The 20421-nt window shown below is 44.2% G+C and overlaps 1 protein-coding gene across 2 annotated transcripts in view; it reads left to right on the top strand.

Moving 5' to 3' along the window:
* LOC121534763 (tetraspanin-4) overlaps nt 1–20421 on the top strand; it is a 77986-nt gene that overhangs the window by 42145 nt on the left and 15420 nt on the right. For both annotated transcript variants that reach the window (XM_045206159.1, XM_045206160.1), the window contains exon 3: nt 17625–17816. In XM_045206159.1, coding sequence (XP_045062094.1) covers nt 17625–17816 — 192 coding nt within the window. The remainder of the gene's footprint in view (nt 1–17624; nt 17817–20421) is intronic.

Genomic DNA, 20421 nt, shown 5'->3' with positions numbered 1-20421 from the left:
GATTCTCCTTACATGGACGGGACTCTGTCTGGCCTTGCAATAATGTGCTTCTATGCTGGAGATAAAGAAACAGGTTTTTCAACGAGACTGGTCGATTTAATCATAACACATTCTTTTGCGGTCCTATAATGTTTTCAGGATGCTTTAGTCACATAACTCAAAATACACCTATTTTGTGGTTATCACAATTAAGCAGTCAAGTATAGCCTCTTTTCCAAAGGAATCTTTTTGTTGAGGAACATAAAGAAGAATACTACTGGCCATTTTCCAAGAGTCTGGACCAGAGAGAGATAATTACAGGGTCAGCCACAGTGCAGCAGCTTTGGAGCAATGTAGGTGTTAGCCTAAGTCATTTAGGTGTTAAGTGCCTAATGGCAACATGGCAGTAGACAGTACGCTTTCTACGATTCTGATTCTGATATTTGTAGTCTTTTGCTTTTTCCCAACCCCAGTCCGGGCTAGAAAGACACCCATGTATTGGTTGGAATCACAGGATCAGCAACAGTACAGCACCCCATAAATAATTTAGGTGTTAAGTGCCTTGCCTAAGGGCAACAGATGTACATGGTATCAGCAACCCTCAGCTGGCAACCCTCCAACTCTGGTTCATATGTCTAACCTCTAGCCTAGCTACCTCCCAGCCTTGTTTATGTGTGTTTTAAAATAGAGAATAAATAGAAGATAATTCAATCTTGAAAGGCCACACCATCTACCAATGTAAAATACTCACTAGTGGCTTCCTTTTCTCTCTTCAAAATATTTGCTAGCAATGACATGGCTAATGTTGTTTGGTTAGCGAGTCGCTGACATACAATAGCAGAGAGGATACTGCCAAGTATATTCCCTCAGCTTGGACTGCCAGTCAAATGAACCGGGCTTCCTCGCGGCTAGCTAGCTAGTTGATGCAGCAGCTGGCTAGAGAACTGTTAATTATGTATGGCTTTTCTAAATGCTTAGCAAAGTAAGCAGGCCATGGCATGAAGTGATTGTAAGTCAGTCTCTACTCATCCACGGGGTAGACAATGATGTGTCATTGTGACATCCTTAAGCTGTGACCGTGACAATGTTGATTGTTTCGTGCTTGTTTCAGCTGATAAATTATGCTAGCTAAGCCAACCACCTGCCATTCCGCTTTAATAATGACTAAGTATTAGCTATATTATGATAGCGCTAGTATAGCTCTTCTGACAGTGGCTATAAGTGAAGTGTTATTTTATAATGTCTATTGATAAAAAGTTATATTTTAAATGAATACAGTACTATTAAGAAATTTGGACAAATTCAGTCATTACAGTTCAACCTAGGCCTAGATGACTCCACATCAAATAAACACTTAATACAGTGGGGTCGCAGCACACGCTATACCTGCAGTGTCTTACTCAGTTCCGCCAAGAGCCATATACCGCTTGTGTGTATGATCACTGACAGAGAGGAGTGGAGTGGGTTTGATCAAGTCACATATTTCCATGCACTAGTTTTGTTCCCTAGCAGATACAAAGTTGTTTGATACAGTGGAATACAACGCCTCCCTTGCCATTTGGCTCACACCTCATTCCGTTTGATGCTGAACCCTATTGAAATATTCAACACTAACTAACCTCCATCTCATTTCTTACCTGTCCGAGTGGCAAGAGAGACTAGGCCTTCCGTAATGGCACCCTATTCCCTTTTTAGTGTACTACATTTAATGGCACCCTATTCCCTACATAGTGTACTACAGGGCACATTGGGCTCTCAAAGTAGTGCACTATATTGGGAGTAGGGTGCCATTCGGGACGCAACCAGAGATTCTCTCATAACTACACTGGCTGTGATGGGGCTAGCCTGAAACCCCTTCTATAGTAATCCTCAAATGTACTCTTCCCATGCCACTCTCTTCAGAGCAGCATTGGCTGGATGAGCTGGCCCTGCTACTTTATAAGCTAATCACCCAGGGCAGATTTGCCATTTGGAAAAATACGTGTGTGGGAAAGATGGACTACCACAGGGTGGGAGAGAGAAAGGAAGGGAGGGAGGGAGGGAGGGAGGGAGGGAGGGAAAGAGAGGCGGAGAGAGGGAGGAATGGAGAGAAAGAGAGAGAGCGGAAAAGGAGGAGGAAGGAAGGAGGGACAAGGGAATTATGGCCGGTCTCACTCAAATTAAGCGTTAAAACACACACACACACACACACCGAGATTGAACGAGGGAATATGAGCTGTTTGCACGCACAGAAACAGACACACACACACAGTGAAGCGTCATGGTGGGGGTGTTTGATTGCTAGCTTATGATTTGGAACACATTTTGATATAGGATTTTATGGAAGAGCCCCTTGGGGGAGTGCATCCGTTAACTGTAAATGTAGGGAAATTGCCCCGTTTCAGGATCGTCACCAGCCTAATGAAACTCAATGTGTGCTCTTCAGATTCACTGAGTCCATTTTTCCTCCTATCTTACCTCGCTCTCTAGCTTCCTCTATTATAACCAATTTTTCTTCCCCAGTTCATTCTGTGTTGCACCTGCTCTCTCTTAATCATCTTCCTGCCTCCTTCCCTTCCTCTCACAGATGTGTTATGCTGCTGTATTGTTCTCATGGGTCACGGTTTGCTTCTATGTCTCTTTGCTCTCTCTCACTCTCTTCTTCCTCCCTCCATTATTCATTTGTTATGCTACTGCCATTCTGCAGTACACTTCTCATTTGCTGTGGCGTGTATTCATCGATGCCAAGGGAAGCCAGGCTTTATTTTTGGTATCTTTTAGTTGTCACTGTATTAGACTAAGCATATGTAATTTGATGATGTTGAAGTTGAAATGGTGCTGGAAGAGTGGAGGCAGCTCCTGTTTTCTTTGCGACTTGCGGTAGTCTAACTCTTCGTGGTTCTAAATCAATTGTTGTTTAGTAGTGTGAAAATGTTGGAAACATTACCTTGCTTGACCATGCTGTAGGTCATGTAACTGTTTGTTACATGCAATATACTTTGTGGACTTCACCTGACAGATGTTGCTCTCCGGTTTTGTGATGAAACAAAGGTGTGGTTGAATTTATTCTGCCACTGTGTCTTCTTATAGTCTCGGCCTTAGGCCTATATACAGGGGTGAAAGAAGAAAACATTTCTTCCCGGTGCAGGACCTCCCCAAAATGTTTATGGGCCAATCATAGAATTACATATAGAATCCCTATTAATTCAATAGGATCACTGTGGGCCTAGTCGTAAAGATTTGTCATTCAACTTTTAAAATGTATTATCTTTTATTGTGTCATAAACACAAAGTCATGATATTTTCATCTGATTGTCAAACAATCACTTCAAAGGGATCCTTTACTAGGCTGCACGTTCATCTACTCACAACATCTTTCCAGCCTCCAAACAGTGGTGAATGGAAAGAGACATCCGTTACACAAAACACCAAGAACTGTAGTCATTAGGCCAGAATGTATGCGTCAACTGCTGTCTGCGCGCGTCTCGGTGTCAGCCACTCATCTCTGCCTTTTTCTGTGTTCTCGTCTAACCTAATCACATTTTGGAGCGTAGGCTATACCACCTGTTTTGAAGTCCATTCGCTAATTTTTCATGCCTCTGACATGCGGTAATGATACAAAGTGGTGTAATAGCCTACAGTTTAATTGACATTTTGTTTTAATTATCGTGATAGGCTCATGTTTTCTTTTGTCGGGACGCTGTACTGGACCGCCTTACTTTCACCCCTGCCTACAGTATATATCACGATGGCAAGACATATGTCACGCCCTGGCTCTGGGGACTCTTAAAAGTTGAGCCAGGGTGTGTAGTGTCTGTGTTGTGTTTTCTATGTTCATGTTCTAGTTTGTGTATTTCTATGTTGGCCGGGGTGGTTCCCAATCAGAGGCAGCTGTGGCTTGTTGTCTCTGATTGGGAACCATACTTAGGCAGCCTGTTGGCACTTGTTATTTGTGGGATCTTGTTCCGTGTAAGGTTTGTTTTGGTGTTTAACCTTGGACTTCACGTATCGTTTGGTTTGTTGTTTTGTTCGTGTGTACTAGAAAATAAAGAATGTACGCATATCACGCTGCGCCTTGGTCCGTTGCTTACGACGATCGTGACAGAAGATCCCACCATCAAAGGACCAAGCAGCGTGTCCAGGAACAGAATGCCTGGACCTGGGAGGAGATCCTGGACGGGAAGGGATCCTGGACTTGGGAGGAGATTCAGGCCGGAATGGATCGCCGTCCCTGGGGGGAGACTGTGGAGGCGCGCTACAGAGAGGAGCAGCGGCAACGCAGAGGGTACCGGCCGAGGAGGAAGCCCGAGAGACAGCCCCAATAAAACATTTTGGGGGGGCTAAAGGGGTGGTTGGCGGAGCCTAGAGTTAGAGCAGAGCCAACTCCCCGTACTCAGGCTAGAAAGCGTGAGACTGGGCAGGCTCCGTGTTATGCGGAGCCACGTACTGTGCCGCGAGCGTTCCGGCACAGTCCTGTACGTCCTGTGCTAGCACCACGCACGTGTCGTGCTAAGGTGGGCATGCAGCCAGGACGGAGTGTGCCGGCTCAACGCTCGTGGCCTCCAGTACCCCTCCTCGGTCCCGTATATCCTGCGCCAGTGCCACGTGCTGTAGCGCCAGTACGAGTGCACAGCCCTGTACGTCCTGTGCTGATGCCTCACACATATCGTGGGGAAGTAGGCATTCAGCCAGGACGGGTTGTGTCAGCTCTCCGCTCCAGACCTCCAGTCAGACTCCACAGTCCGGCCCGGCCCGTTCCTGCTCCCCGCACTAAGTTAGTGGTGCGTGTTCCCAGTCCGGCCCGGCCCGTTCCTGCTCCCCGCACTAAGTTAGTGGTGCGTGTTCCCAGTCCGGCCCGGCCCGTTCCTGCTCCCCGCACTAAGTTAGTGGTGTGTGTTCCCAGTACGGCCCAACCCGTTCCTGCTCCCCGCACTAAGTTAGTGGTGCGTGTTCCCAGTACGGCCCAACCCGTTCCTGCTCCCCGCACTAAGTTAGTGGTGCGCGTCGCCAGCCCGGTCCGGCCTGTTCCTGCTCCCCGCACCAAGCCAGTGGTGCGCGTCGCCAGCCCGGTCCGGCCTGTTCCTGCTCCCCGCACCAAGCCAGTGGTGCGCGTCGCCAGCCCGGTCCGGCCTGTTCCTGCTCCCCGCACCAAGGCAGTGGTGCGCGTCGTCAGCCCGGTCTGGCCTGTTCCTGCTCCCCGCACCAAGCCAGGGGTGCGCGTCGTCAGCCCGGTCCGGCCCGTTCCTGCTCCCCGCACCAAGCCAGTGGTGCGCGTCGTCAGTCCGGCACAGCCCGTGCCTGTTCCACCGGTGCCTGGTCAGGCACCGGTCAGCTGCTCCAGTCCAGTTCCGGCCAGCGGGACCAGACCAGGGGCGCTACGGGGGAGTAGCGAGAGAGTGGTGGTCACGCCCGGAGCCGGATCCGCCTCCGAGGCGGAATGCCCACCCAGCCCCTACCCTCGAGTTTGGTTGGCGCAGTCGCAGTCCGCGCCTTTGGGGGGGGGTACTGTCACGCCCTGGCTCTGGGGACTCTTAAAAGTTGAGCCAGGGTGTGTAGTGTCTGTATTGTGTTTTCTATGTTCATGTTCTAGTTCGTGTATTTCTATGTTGGCCGGGGTGGTTCCCAATCAGAGGCAGCTGTGGCTTGTTGTCTCTGATTGGGTACCATACTTAGGCAGCCTGTTGGCACTTGTTATTTGTGGGATCTTGTTCCGTGTAAGGTTTGTTTTGGTGTTTAACCTTGGACTTCACGTATCGTTTGGTTTGTTGTTTTGTTCGTGTGTACTAGAAAATAAAGAATGTACGCATATCACGCTGCGCCTTGGTCCGTTGCTTACGACGATCGTGACAACTTATCAACTAACAGGTTATAGGGCAAACAACGCAATTATCACAACACAAAGTTTGGAATATGGCTTTTTTCCCTGGCTTTCCCAGTGATTTTACCCACACACCGCTACTGCTCTTTGGTCACTGTTACCAAATATTTGTTATAACTAACCCAAGATAGACCACAGCCTGTCATTTCCAATGTGAGCAAATTAATCATAGTGGGCAGAACAAGCAAGGAAGTGGGCAGAGCAAAGCACGAGCTAGCGAGAGCCTATTGGCGCATTCTAGCATGAATTTGCATATTTCCGTTAGGGAACGCCTACTCTGTGAAGTTGCGCGTGTGCAAGAACTACATTTACCCTTGCACTCCTTCTAAACAATGCAATGTTTTGAAACTTTGTCAAAAATTAATCCACTCTGTTCGTAACAGATTCTAGTTTTGGAAACAGAAAACTGTATTGAGATCAAAATGTTTCGTTGATGAGAAAATGTCCAGAATGTCGGCCAAAATACATCTGGCTCCATCATTTCCCACTGCCGGCCACTGGGCTTCCTCTCACCACCATATTTGGTAGTGAGTGGAAACGCCAACCGGATGATTCACATTTATACATCCTCATTGCCCTATCTGTGCTGTTACTCTTTCTATTTCCATTTTCTTTCTTTCCCCTTCCTTCCTTCCCTCCCTCCCTCTCTCTCCCCCCCCCCCTCTTTTTTTTTCGCTCTCAACCCCCTCTCTTTCCCCCCTTCCCTCCTCTTCTCTTTCCTGCCTCTTTTTTCCTCTCCCCCCTCTCTATCCCCACTCTCTTCTTGTGCTGTTTGATCTCATGCTCTCATTGTCGGCTCAACCCTCAGAAAATAATAATAATAATAATATGCCATTTAGCAGACGCTTTTATCCAAAGCGACTTACAGTCATGCGTGCATACATTTTTTGTGTATGGGTGGTCCCGGGGATCGAACCCACTACCTTGGCGTTACAAGCGCCGTGCTCTACCAGCTGAGCTACAGAGGACCACTATCCCTCGTCATGTCACTGATGTGTGTCATCCATGACGCCTTTATCTCTCTGAGTCTGGGCTATATGGAACCAGCTGTGGAGGCCACCACAATCATCTCCTATCCATCTTCATTTAATGGAGTCCTTTAGCTGTACTATTGTGGAAGGATGCTCTGCAATGCTATTAGTGCTGCCTGAATGCACAGAAAGGCTGAGTGATGAGGTACATTATCGAAGAAGATAAAGAAATATGGAAAGGAAGAGTGTCACAAGGTCATTTGTTTTAGAAATGTGATTGGCAAGTACAGTAAATAGCTTCTGATGTTACTTTTGTTTCAGGCTTAATTCAGTGTTACTGGGTTTTTTGTGTGGTTTTTTTAAGGTTGTATGGTAGACTATTGGAGACATTCGTACATTCTTGGTGGGAAAAGATAAAACAAAACGTCTAAAAACCTTGACATTGCAGACTACTGTAAAATGAACCATGACGCTATACATCAACGGTTTCCCAGGCATTCATGCTAAGCACCACTCAAACATTAAATAACAGCTCTGTGACAAGTTGTCGAATTGCTCTAGCCTAGCATGCCTATGAAAAATATGTTTCATAACATGTTCGACATAGCACCGTTGGTTACTTACGGCTGCTGAGTTGTGTATATGTAGCGCGTATATACTGAACAACAATATGAACGTAAAGTGTTGGTCCCATGTTTCATGAGCTGAAATAAAAGGCCCAACACATTTTCCATACGCACAATAAGCTTATTTTTTCACAAATGTTGTGCACAAATTTGTTTACTTCCCTGTTAGTGAGGATTTCTCCTTTGCCAAGATAATCCATCCACCTGACAGGTGTGGCATATCAAGAAGCTGATTAAACAGCATGATCATTACACAGGTGCACCTTGAGCTGGGGACAATAAAAGGCCACTCGAAAATGTACAGATTTGTCACACAACACAATGCCACTGATGTCTCAAATTTTGAGGGAGCATGCAATTGGCATGCTGAACTGCAGGAATGTCCACCAGAGCTGTTGCCAGAGAATGTAATGTTAATTTCTCTACCATTCAACGTCATTTTAGAGAATTTGGCAGTACGTCCAACCGGCCTCACAACCGCAGACCATGTGAAGCCATGTCAGCCCAGAACCTCCACATCCGGCTTCTTCACCTGCGGGATCATCTATACGACCAGCCACCCGGACAGCTGATGAAACTGTGGGTTTGCACAACCGAATAATTTCTGCACAAACTGTCAGAATCAGTCTCAGGGAAGCTCACCTGCGTGCTCGTCGTCCTCACCAGGGTCTTGGCCTGACTGCAGTTCGGCGTCGTAAACCGACTTCAGTGGGCAAATGCTCACCTTCAATGGCCACTGGCACGCTGGAGAAGTGTGCTCTTCAGGGATGAATCCCAGTTTCAACTGTACCAGGCAGAAGGCAGACAGCGTGTATGGCGTCGTGTGGGTGAGCGGTTTGCTGATGTCATCGTTGTGAACAGAGTGCCCCATGGTGGCGGTGGGGTTATGGTATGGGCAGGCATAAGCTACGGACAACGAACACAATTTATCGATGGCAATTTGAATGCACAGAGATACCGTGACGAGATCTTGAGGCCCGTTGTCGTGCCAGTCATCCGCCGCCAAATCAAATCAAATTTTATTTGTCACATGTGCCGAATACAACAGGTGAAATGCTTACTTACAAGCCCTTAACCAACAATGCAGTTTTAAGAAAAATAAGTCTTAAGTAAAAAATAAAATAACAAATAAGAAAAATAACAAAATAACAAATAATTAAAGAGCAGCAGTAAAATAACAGTAGCGAGGCTATATACAGGGGGTACCGGTACATTCCACAGGCCACAATCAACAGCCTGATCAACTCTATGCGAAGGAAATGTGTTGCGCTGCATGAGGCAAATGGTGGTCACACCAGATACTGACTGGTTTTCTGATCCACGCCCCTACCTTTTTGTTGTTGTTGGTATCTGTGACCAACAGATGCATATCTGTATTCCCAGTCGTGATTCGGGCCTAATGAATTACTAATTGACTGATATCCTTATATGAGCTGTAACTCAGTAAAATCTTTGAAATTGTTGCATTTTGCGTTTATATTCTTGTTCAGTGTACTTCAAATGGTTTACGAGCTAGCTTAAACACAACGTTAGCTAAATAAACCTAGCTTATTAATGCCGGAGACCCGGGCCCTTGCTGAGTGACATGGCGGTGGACAGAGATGATTGGTGTCACGGGGAAGTGTGACAAGGTCTGACAAACTGGGCAGCTACCGCAATCACTATCACTGTTCTCTCCAAGTAGAGTCGATATAATGAGCCTAGACCCTGGGGTACCTGTGTGTGAGCCGTGTGTGTGTGTGCTTGCTGTGTGTACAATACATGCTATTGTGTGTGTGTGTGTGTGTGTGTGTGAGCCATGTGTGTTTGTGTATGGTACATGCTATTGGAACAGGGGAGTAGGAAGAGGAGGAGGAACGAGGGAGAATCCCCTAGAGATGAGAGCATTATTGATTACCATTTGCATCCTTCTCTCTTTCTCTCCCTCCCCTCTCTCTTTCCTTCTTTCCCTCCCTCGCTCTCTTTCCTTCTCTTCCTATCTCTCTCTCCATCTTTCTTCCTCTCATTCTCTCTTTCTTTCTCTCTCACTCTTTCTAACTGCCACAGTTTATTTATAGGGTCTTGCAGGCGCTGTGTTATTTTGTTTGGTGCTGTGCTCCAGAGAGTCAATCGTACCCCGCCTTCTGTAAACCATGCGTGCTGGAGCTCTTCTCATGTGCCGAGATCACAGCATCAGTGGAAGGAGATGAGCTTTCTTCTCCAATAGGCCTACAACCAAGCACTGCATCAACGCAAGCAGCTGTAGCACTCAGTGGCTTGACACATTGTATTATGCACCACCACAGTATACTTGTGTTCAGAGAAGCTGAAATGGTCTAACCACACGGACACCATAGTGAAGAAGACACGACAGCGGCTCTTCAACCTCAGGATGCTGTAGAAATTTGGCCTGTCCCCGAGGTCCCTCCCAGTGTTCTACAGGAGCACCGTCGAGAGCATACTGTCGGGCTGCATCACAGCCTGGTACGGCAACTCCACTGCCGCTGGACCGCAAGGCTGTTCAGAGAGAGGGTGATGCATGCAGCCGAAAGCACCATTGGGTGCACACTGCCTGCCCTACAGGAAACCTACAACACCAGGTGTCACAGGAAGGCCAAGAAAATCATCAGGGACATTTTACATTACATTTTACATTTTAGTCATTTAGCAGACGCTCTTATCCAGAGCGACTTACAGTTAGTGAATACATTTTTTTTTATTTTTTATTTTTATACTGGCCCCCCATGGGAAACGAACCCACAACCCTGGCGTTGCAAACGCCATGCTCTATCAACTGAGCTACATCCCTGCCGGCCATTCCCTCCCCTACCCTGGACGACGCTGGGCCAATTGTGCGCCGCCCATGAGTCTCCCGGTCGCGGCCGGCTGCGACAGAGCCTGGATTCGAACCAGGATCTCTAGTAGCACAGTTAGCACTGCAATGCAGTGCCTTAGACCACTGCGCCACTCAGGAGTGGACCCCAGCCATGACCTGTTCTCCCCACTTCCATCACTCAGACGCAGGCAGTACAGGACCATCATGGTATAAACTGAAAGACTGGCCAATAGTTTCTACACTCAGACCACCTGCTTCCCTCCCCCCTGCCAATCCCCCTATGGACATTCTCCCCACTACTCCCCCACATGGACATTCCCCCCACACCCTCAACTCTCACTTACCTTACCTGCTACTCCCCATACTCCCCCTATGGGCCATTACTCTGCCCCCACCCTAATGACATTCATCACTGTTGCAGTTGTTAATATGTATATTATACATGTTTTGTTTTATTTCACTCAATGGTCATGCTGCTGCTCCCCCCATGGTCATTCCACCCCACCCCCTGAAATGTCTTTACTCTGCCTCCACCCCAATGGACATGTATTTATTCATCACTGCTACAGTTGTTTTTATGTATATAGTTCTATTTCTATTGTTTTTTATTACTATTTCATTATTTTATTTCACTAGTCCTGCATGTTGGAGCTCGAAGATGTTCACTGTACGCTGCAATCACACCTGCAACCCTGTTACTATTAAACAATCTGAATCTGAATCAGTTTCAAACTCCCACTTGGCTATACTCTGAAAAAAGCTATGGTCTCAAGATGCAATACATCCTTCTTTTCCTGGAGTGCATTCTTGTTAAAGACAAGCGTTTAGATTAGATTGAATTGTGACCTCTGTCTTGAATGAACCGCCGCCTGAGTGATCAATTGCATTTTATGTTCGCCAAGGTCTCAAAATGCTTTACATTGTATGTAGGGTAAATTGCCCCATCCACCGCCAATGTGTAGCACCCACCGGAATACTCACAGCAAGTGGGCTATCACGGTGGAGAGGCGAGGACTGATGGTGTCTATTTGGAAGCTAGGGATGATAACATGGCCATGGTGGTGAAGAGGCTAGCTGCTAGCCGAGAGCTCTCTATTCACCATGAAGGGGAAACATTACAGTACTGGGGATGAGAGCATCTTAATATTCAAGGACCTTTAGCTTTTCAAGCCAGTAGTAGGGGGATGTAAGCAAGCTCGCTAGCACTTCCAGGAGATATGCAAGAGATCCACTGGTTCTCAGGCTGTGTATTCATCAGATGCTCTCCTGTGTGCCTCCATTTTTTGGGAGGGGGTGATAAAAATGCCTGACTGAGAGTTTGCCTCTAGCCTAACTGGGCTAAGAGTATTATTATTTATGAATCTTGGCTCTACTCTACAGGGAGATACTGTATATTACTCTGCAACAACTCACATCCTGAAACACGTGCTCCTTTAGTGCTGTCTTACATTGCTTGAGAATAGGAGTGTCTGAATTCCAATATCTGAGACCTTAATTTAAATGACAGATTTACCCACTAGCACAACAAACCATACAACAAACCATAAATGCATACTGAAAGCATTTTCCCTTTATCTATTCTAACTCCCACATATACAAACAGATTATGGGAGATGTGACAGAGCGGAGGGCCACATTTGGCAGATAATACATACAGCATTACTGTCGGGACTCCTGGATAAAAATCTATAACACAACATCTGGAGGATAGAGATTATGTTATGAATACTGATATGTAAGAAGATACAAATCAGTAGCCTGGTCCCAGATCTGTCTTGCCAACTCCTATGGTCATTGTCATATAGGAGTTGGCAAGACCAAACAAAGAGATCTAGGAACAGGCAAAAAAAACTGTTGTTTGGCCCAAGTTTTAGCTATAGACACCAGAAGTCCTCAGGGGCGATTCAGCTCCCTCTTCCAACCCACTTAACAAAGAATGAACAATCTGCTTAGACTCACTAATCATTTGTCTTAGTTTGGTGTCGAACCAACTCGCTGCTGGTGAGAAATTCAAAAGGACGAGTCCCTTACTGAGTTGATGAATTTGTCCAATTAATCACCGGTAATTATGCAGAAGTTCTGCATAATTATGGCACACCTTTGCAATATTTTCCATGCTGAAAATGGAATAAACAATTTGTTTTAATACACATCTAAATCTGATTACAAGTGCACTGGGTTTCTCTTGACGTTACAGAACTGCTGGGATGTAGCCTATAGTCTTTAAGTATGGTGAATTGTTCTTAGCTGCTTACAAGAAACGACTTCCGGTGATCAACAACTTCAGCGTTTCATCAAGTTCAGATTGAACCTGATGATGTGGGACCCAACCTGTCCTGAATTGAATAGTCAATAAAAACCTTCATGTAATTTTTTTGGGGGGAAATGCTCTGTTTTTGCCACTGCTAGAAATCATCTCGCATTGTGCTGTAAAACGGGCTATCATCCAATTCATAACACCACATGATGCATAATACCCCTCTGTCAAAATACAGATTGGTTAGAAATAAATAGGGCTACATTTCAGTGCTGAGATCCTTTTGATATGCAGCTCGTTCACTAGCCACAACGCCTCTGTGGTGTCATGTAAACAATGAACTCTACTGAAATTGAACTGAAAATCCACCCGTATTTCTTAGTGATGGGCATTCCGTGTCTTTTCGATGAGCCGCATCATTTGGCTCCGTTCACGTAAAAGAACCGCATCATTTGGCTCCCAACCGGCTCTTAATTCAAAATGCTTGAAAATCTGTCATGTAAAGCACAAAAAATAGGCTACCATTATGTCAGATCGTGATATGCACGTTCAAGTACATTTTTACCTAGCCAAATTATTCAATTTTTTCATTTGTTTTTACACACTGCAAAAATAACCTTGGACCAGAGTGACGTGTTCTCCCCAGAATTTATGGTTTCTGCAGTGAGAATTTACCATTTTCAGATAATGATTTTGTAACGTATATTTGCAGACAATCGTTGTTTGAAGCTCAAAAAGCAGTAGTAGCAGTATGTAAATCAGGGCGCCAACGTTCACCAAAAACAGCCATTCAAAAAGAGCTGTTCGTTCGCAAACGACCCATTACTAGTATTTCTCCCCTCAAATGTTTTTGTCATGCTATTGTTAGTAGAAAAGTGGGGCAGTGTTTTAATCGTGCCATATTTATGCAAATGTATGGAATTAAGTTGTCTTGCCAATTGGGACGTTTAATTACATACATTTGCCACGGGATATGATCTAGTTAATTGCCGATAGAGAGAGCGAGATTCCTACGTTTTAGGTGAAACGTAGTACACCACGAGGGAAGGAAGGAGACATGTTGGAGCTGATATTTTTAACTCTGGCAAATTATGAAAGTATATCAACAGTTTTCAAACTGTCCTTGCTATCTGGGATCCTTGGGATGTTCCTACCACATTGAAGTTGGCATTTAAAATGGTTAAGGCAAGGGTTAGGGTAACGCCTCGATCAGACTGAGTGCCATTACATTTTGGTACACCAGAAGTATACTGAACAAAAATATAAACGCAACATGCAATAATTTCAATGATTTTACTGAGTTACAGTTCGTATAAGGAAATCAGTCAATTGAAATGAATTCATTAGGCCCTAATCTATGGATTTCACATGACTGGGAAGGGGCGCAGCCATGGGTGGGCCTGGGGGGGTCATAGGCCCACCCACTGGGGAGCCAGGCCCAGCCAATCAGAATTAGTTTTTCCAGCTGTCCGGGTGGCTGGTCTCAGACGATCCCTGTAGGTGAAGAAGCCGGATGTGGAGGTCCTTGGCCGGCGTGGTTACACGTGGTCTGCGGTTTTGAGGCCGGTTGGACGTACTGCCAAATTCTCTAAAACAAAGTTGGAGGCTGCTTATGGTAGAGAAATTAACATGTAATTATCTGGCAACAGCTCTGGTGGACATTCCTGCAGTCAGCATGCCAATTGCACGCTCCCTCAACACTTGAGACATCTGTGGCATTGTGTAGTGTGACAAAACTGCACATTTTAGAGTGGCCTTTTATTGTCCCCCAGCACAAGGTGCACCTGTGTAATGATCATGCTGTTTAATCAGCTTCTTGATATGCCACATCTGTCAGGTGGATGGATTATCTTGGCCAAGGAGAAATGTTCACTAACATGGATGTAAACAAATTTGTACACAACATTTGAGAGAAATAAGCTTTTTGTGCGTATGGAAAAATTCTGGGATATTTTAATTCAGCTCATGAAACATGGGGCCAACACTTTACATGTTGCGTTTATATATTTTTTCAGTATACATTTTTTTCCAATTGAGCCCCGAGTTTACCTTGCAGCATTCCATTGCAGAGGCAGTTGCAGTGTGTTCTGTATACGTTGGACTTGATGGAAATAGTAGGTAAAAAACTGTGAATGTAACATTTTTGTTGCACACATATCCAGTAATAATGTTTGACTGCAGAATTTATTTTGCATCATTGATGGAATGACACTTTTGGTCTGATCGAGGCTTTAGGCGGAGATCGGCAGTAGAAACAATAACAAAGGGACTCCCCACCCGTTTTGGTAAAAAGGTAAGGGATGGGGCTGGAGAAATGTAACCACTCTCAAATTCATAGACAACTATGGTTGCAACGAATGACCATCCATGATATCAAAATGATAGTTTTAAGCATGTTTTGAGGCTATATAGTGTTTGTTTACTTTTACTTTGTTGACAAACATTGGAGTAAAACAAGTTTATATTTTGGGTTATGATGGGGTATGACAGTTGAACTAAGCTCATGAGATGTTTATAAGTTATTTTCTTAAAAAATCAATGGGTACATATCATTAATTGTGACCGACCACCTCTATTCGGTCTTATGTTGCAAAAGCCTAGTTGGTTTAGCCACGGAAGAAGACAGGAACCTTCCAGCTAGCCATGATTGGCTGAGATAATGGATGGGCTGGACATGCCGAGAGATGAGTTCGGATTGGTCTGCCATGTAGCCCGCTTCTGTCTATATCATGAGCTGCTCAGCATTTGCAGATAATCCTTGCTACTGCGGCTTTTTTGAAAGCAAAATTGTTCCTACAGGTCTCAACAACATTGCTGCCCAGAATTTAGCAGGTCAGTGGGGAAAAGTTGTGATGGACTACTTTCTGCGATTACGTTCAAATGGCTCTCTTGTGAAGTAGTGACGTGCAACATATGCCTAGCTTCCTGAAACGGGTCACAATTTATAAGTCAAAAAATGGATGTAGCAACTGCTGATTTCTCCTTTAAGGTTAGGGTTAGGGCAGAGAGGAAGAGGTGAAGCGAGAGGGTTTACTCCCCCCAAAATCTATGTTAATCAGATCAGTATGAAAAATGTATGCACTCACTAACTGTAAGTCGTTCTGGATAAGAGCGTCTGCTAAATGACTAAAATGTAAAATGTAAATCATAAATTATTAAGTAAGTGAGGAATGGTTTGTAAGGGAGGGGGGCAATGAGCGTGTCAAGATAAAAATAAATAGCTATTTTAATAAGAGGCTTATTTATCTAATAGAAGTTTCGTAACTTCTATTCTCGACAGACCAGATGTGCAATCTTTCCCTATTTCTACACCACTAAGACATAGACTGTCAGATTATATTCCAAGCAATGAAACACCAGTTGAAAGTAATTTTATGGTGTGTTCATGATGCCATGCCCTTATCAAAACTTTAGTTGGCACAGCTCATCTGCTGGCTAAAATATGTCATAATGAACGTTTCATCGTTATACTTTACTCTCAAGCATGTGCTTTTCAATTTAAAAGATTGTAGGCTACATTGACATTGTTGGGAAATAGCTATAGAACTGCCGTTGTTTACTTTTGCTAGTTACTTTTTGGTTGTTGCTTTTGTTAGTTTTCATTTCATTTCAGCAGACCAATTTAACAAAAGTAAGTGCTTGAGTATAACCAACACACTGAATAATACTAATCGATTGAAAGGGACGGCAGTCTGGCCTCACAATAAATTGACTAGAGCCTTGGAGAGTTTTCTTTTTCTCTGAAAATAAACTCTGAAAAGGATTACGACACCGAGGGTGCATCCCAAATGGCACACTATTCCCTATGTAATGCACTACTTTTGATCTGGTCACATAGAGCTCTGGTCAAAAGTAGTGCACTATATAGGGTGCCATTTGGGATGCAAACCAAGTCTCGCATAGAACACACCATGGATTCATGAACCATGAAAAGAGGAAAGTGTAGTCTCATAAGGAGAGCAGACGGGAGTTCTTGAAAGGCTCCCGAGAGAATTTTCCCATCACCCCTCTGGCGCTGTCAGGCGGTCTGATCTGTACATCTCTCTAGTCTCTCCATCACAGTTCAGGGTTAGAGGAGGGCAGCCCACATACCACATACTGTTGCTGTCAGTCTGAGGCCCTCTCAGCAACAGTATGTTATGGAGATGTACTAACTGAGGCACAGAGCATGTGATATTTAAGTATGACATTGTACCAACTGAGGCACAGAGCATGTGGTATTTACGTATGTAAAGCACTATGTATCGATAACATAGGGCCTTGGAGCATGTATCATATCTGTTTTACCTTGTCATTGTTATTTCATGTACATTAATGCAGTATCCTTGTCTGTCTGTCTCTGTGTCTATCAATTTATCCGTCTTTTCTCTCTCTTTCTGCTCTCTTCTTTCCTATATCTCTCTCTCTCTCTCTCCCTCTCTGACCATGATTCCCTTCTGACTTCTCTCTCAGGGGTATGATGATAGGCTTGTATGAGGAGAGACAGCAGTATAATCATCCTCTAATTTCCAGCTCTTCTAATATTCTGATCATGGTGGATGGTGATGGATGACTTGCACCAACCTGTCTAAGTGATTGGAGCGGTAGCACACAATGCTTCAGAGCAGTTTTATTCATGACCTGCCTTACTTTGAGCTCAAGAGCTGATTAAAAAATATCTGCCATTGTTCTACAAATGGGAATAGAAGTGAGGGAGAAAAACAATAATCACATATTTAGCCATGCAAATCGAGTCTACCAGTCTTGGTTGAGCATGCCGGGCAATGCATTTCAATGCATGGGTGGTCCTCTGTAGCTCAATTGGTAGAGCATGGCGCTTGTAACGCCAGGGTAGTGGGTTCGATCCCCGGAACCACCCATATGTAAAAATGTATGCACACATGACTGTAAGTCGCTTTGGATAAAAGCGTCTGCTAAATGGCATATTATTATATTATTATTATTATTATTATTATTATTTCCTGTCATCGCCTCGGGATTTGTGTGTGTTGTGTTGTGTGTAAATGTATATGTGTGCACCAAATGTTGTGTGTTTTTTTTGTGTAAATGCTACTCACTTTCTCTCTTTTTTCTTTCTTTCTTCCTTTGTCTTTCTCTCTCCTCCTTCTTTCTCTGACAGTTGGGGGGTTGTGGAATACTGGGCGTGGGGGTATGGCTGTCAGTGACCCAGGGCAACTTTGCCACACTCTCCTCTTCCCTCCCATCCCTCTCAGCAGCCAATCTACTCATTGCGGTAGGGACCATCATCATGGTGATTGGTTGCCTCGGCTGTGTCGGAGCTGTCAAAGAAAGTCGTCCGGTGTTGCTGAGCGTGAGTATCCAACAAAGAGTATCTGCCACTCTTGTTGACAAAAATACCCTTGATAATTAGTATTTATACACATTCACATTTCTGCTGTAAGCATCATGTTATATTCACACTTTTACAATTGTAATTTAGCAGATGCTTTTATCCAAAGCGACATACAGATGTCAACATTGACAGACAGTGACACATTATGTATATTCAGTATATGCAGCCCATGCGGGAATCAAACCCACAACCCTACTGTTGCCAGCACTATGCTTCAACCCACTGAGTCATTGGAACCACACTTTAGACCAGCATTCATAACTCCAAGCTCCATATAGATCTTCCCATTAAAAACGCTATTACAAGTCAGAATTGTCTCTGGTTGATACAAACAAGTCTCACATCGTATAACAAACCATATAGTTTTATTTACTTCGAACGACTAACAGTCTGTTAACATTAGCTTTTAAATAAAGTTTATGACACCAGTGCAGCAGGTGGCTCAATTACTGGCCCCATGGGACCGACCATCAAACGTATCGTAGAGCTAAAGCCTATCATTAGTATCAGCCTTAACATTCTCCCAGAGCGCCTAGCCGGTTGGACCACTGTGTCGATGTGATTAGAAGACGATGTCAGCAAAGGCTTTTTTCGCAGCGACTGGCGAATCATCTTGAGCCTTGACATCGATTTCAAAAGAGACAGCTCTAACCCTCTGCTTTAATTAGAAAAGCAATTAGAGATTTAATAACTGAACTGATCATTGAGGGGGAAATAGGCAGGTAGCTTAGTGGTTAAGAGCGTTGTGCCAGTAACCGAAAGGTCGCTGGTTCTAATCCCCAAGCCGACTAGGTGAAAAATCTGTCGATGTGCCCTTGAGCAAGGCACTTAACCCTAATTGCTCCTGTAAGTCGCTCTGGATAAGAGCGTCTGCTAAAATGACTTAAAAAAAATAAAAATAAATAAATGAAGATTTCACAGTGCTAATTGTTGAAGTGTGGGGTTTAAAAGTAATAAGGTTGAGTGGTAATTTGTAACATGGAAATAACTTGTTGTGGGCTGCATTTTACAACAGTTGTGTACTAAACGGCTTGTAAGTCTATTAGTGAAGTTATGTTTTATTCCATAATCCATTATCTCCATGAGATTAATTGGAGAATACAAAGCTTTTTTCCAATATCCACGCTAGCAGATAATTTAGAATGAATCAATGTAATGGGCATTCATTCTAAGTGGTACAGTATGTGATTATGGACATTGGAATGTAGCCTTGCCCTTGTACACACATTTCAAGTGGTTTGCTAGTATGCATATTGGAACAAAGCCTTGGGCACACATTCTAAGTAGTGTATTAATATGGAATGTAGCCTAACAGCCATCTTGGTGGACTGCCATGCTTTTACGCTGGGGATGGATCCTTCCAGTCTGACTGCTCTGAAGTGGTCTTGTGGAGACAAATTTCAGATCCATTAACACATTTCAGTCAATTTGAACCAGGTCGCTGTAAACTGGGTTGTCGAGCAAAATGGCCAACATTCCATTATGTTTAACCTGCAGCCAGGCCTCTAAATTACATTTTTAATTGGTAGCACCAGAAAATGTATTTTTTTCTTATTGATTGAGATACAGCCTATATGAATTCTAGCTACTTTAAGCACATGTTGTGCCCTATAAATAAAATACTATCCATTGGCACACTGGTTGAAGCAACATTGTTTCCATGTCATTTCAATGAAATTACGTTGAACCAACGTGGAATAGACGTTGAATTGAGGTCTGTGCCCAGTGGGTAATATGTAACACTGTAAAGACATTTGTTTATTATAAAAGCTAAACTGTTGATACGAATACCTGTCATTGATATTACAAAGTCGTTTGTGGAGTATTAGGTTTCTACATTGTGTAAAAGCACTATTTTCCTATTGAGATGCATTACATTGAAAATTGTACACTGTCTCTTTAAAAACGTCAGGTTTGTGATGAAGACATGCAAGAGATCTGTCAGTTATTCATTGCTATGGTCATTGATCTCCTGAAAAAGCTATGCCTTTTCCTTTCTTTCTGTGCCCCCAAATGTTTGGATATACTGGTAATGTTACCAGGTTGTTAGCTAGCTAGCCAATGAGGTAACATGACTGAACAAAGTGTAAACAAATGGTTAACAACGCGCGAGTAGTTTTACAACGGCCCATGACATGGCTTATGAATGTAAAATGTGGTCCCTGCGATCCACTATAAGTACATACAAATCTTGTGCCGGTAATATGGGTCAGATCTTTTGACCTGGTTGTGTTATAAGCAAGCCGTTTTCGCTGTAGTAATGGTGCAACCATGACGCTATCGAATCTGCACTCACCTTATCATTACAACAATTATTATCTGGGAGATGTTTTCCTAGTCACACAGTGTTCCCAAAATAAAAGTCCTGGTCACACAGGAAATTATTTATTTGCATATGCAAACAAATTGGTGGCACTTTAGAGCCCTGCCTGGAGCTAAAAACAGCCTCTCTGGAAGCTTCTACCTCCACCACAGACTCACTGCATTAAGTCACGGTCCAGGAGTTTATAGATTGATTCCAAATTGTAATCACGCCTCAGGGTGTGAAATGAGACATGCAAGA

This window comes from Coregonus clupeaformis, chromosome 21 (genome assembly GCF_020615455.1).
Source record: "Coregonus clupeaformis isolate EN_2021a chromosome 21, ASM2061545v1, whole genome shotgun sequence".
Classification (NCBI taxonomy): domain Eukaryota; kingdom Metazoa; phylum Chordata; class Actinopteri; order Salmoniformes; family Salmonidae; genus Coregonus; species Coregonus clupeaformis.
The sequence above is the reverse complement of the archived record's forward strand: the minus strand, read 5'-3'. Positions and strand labels throughout refer to the sequence as shown.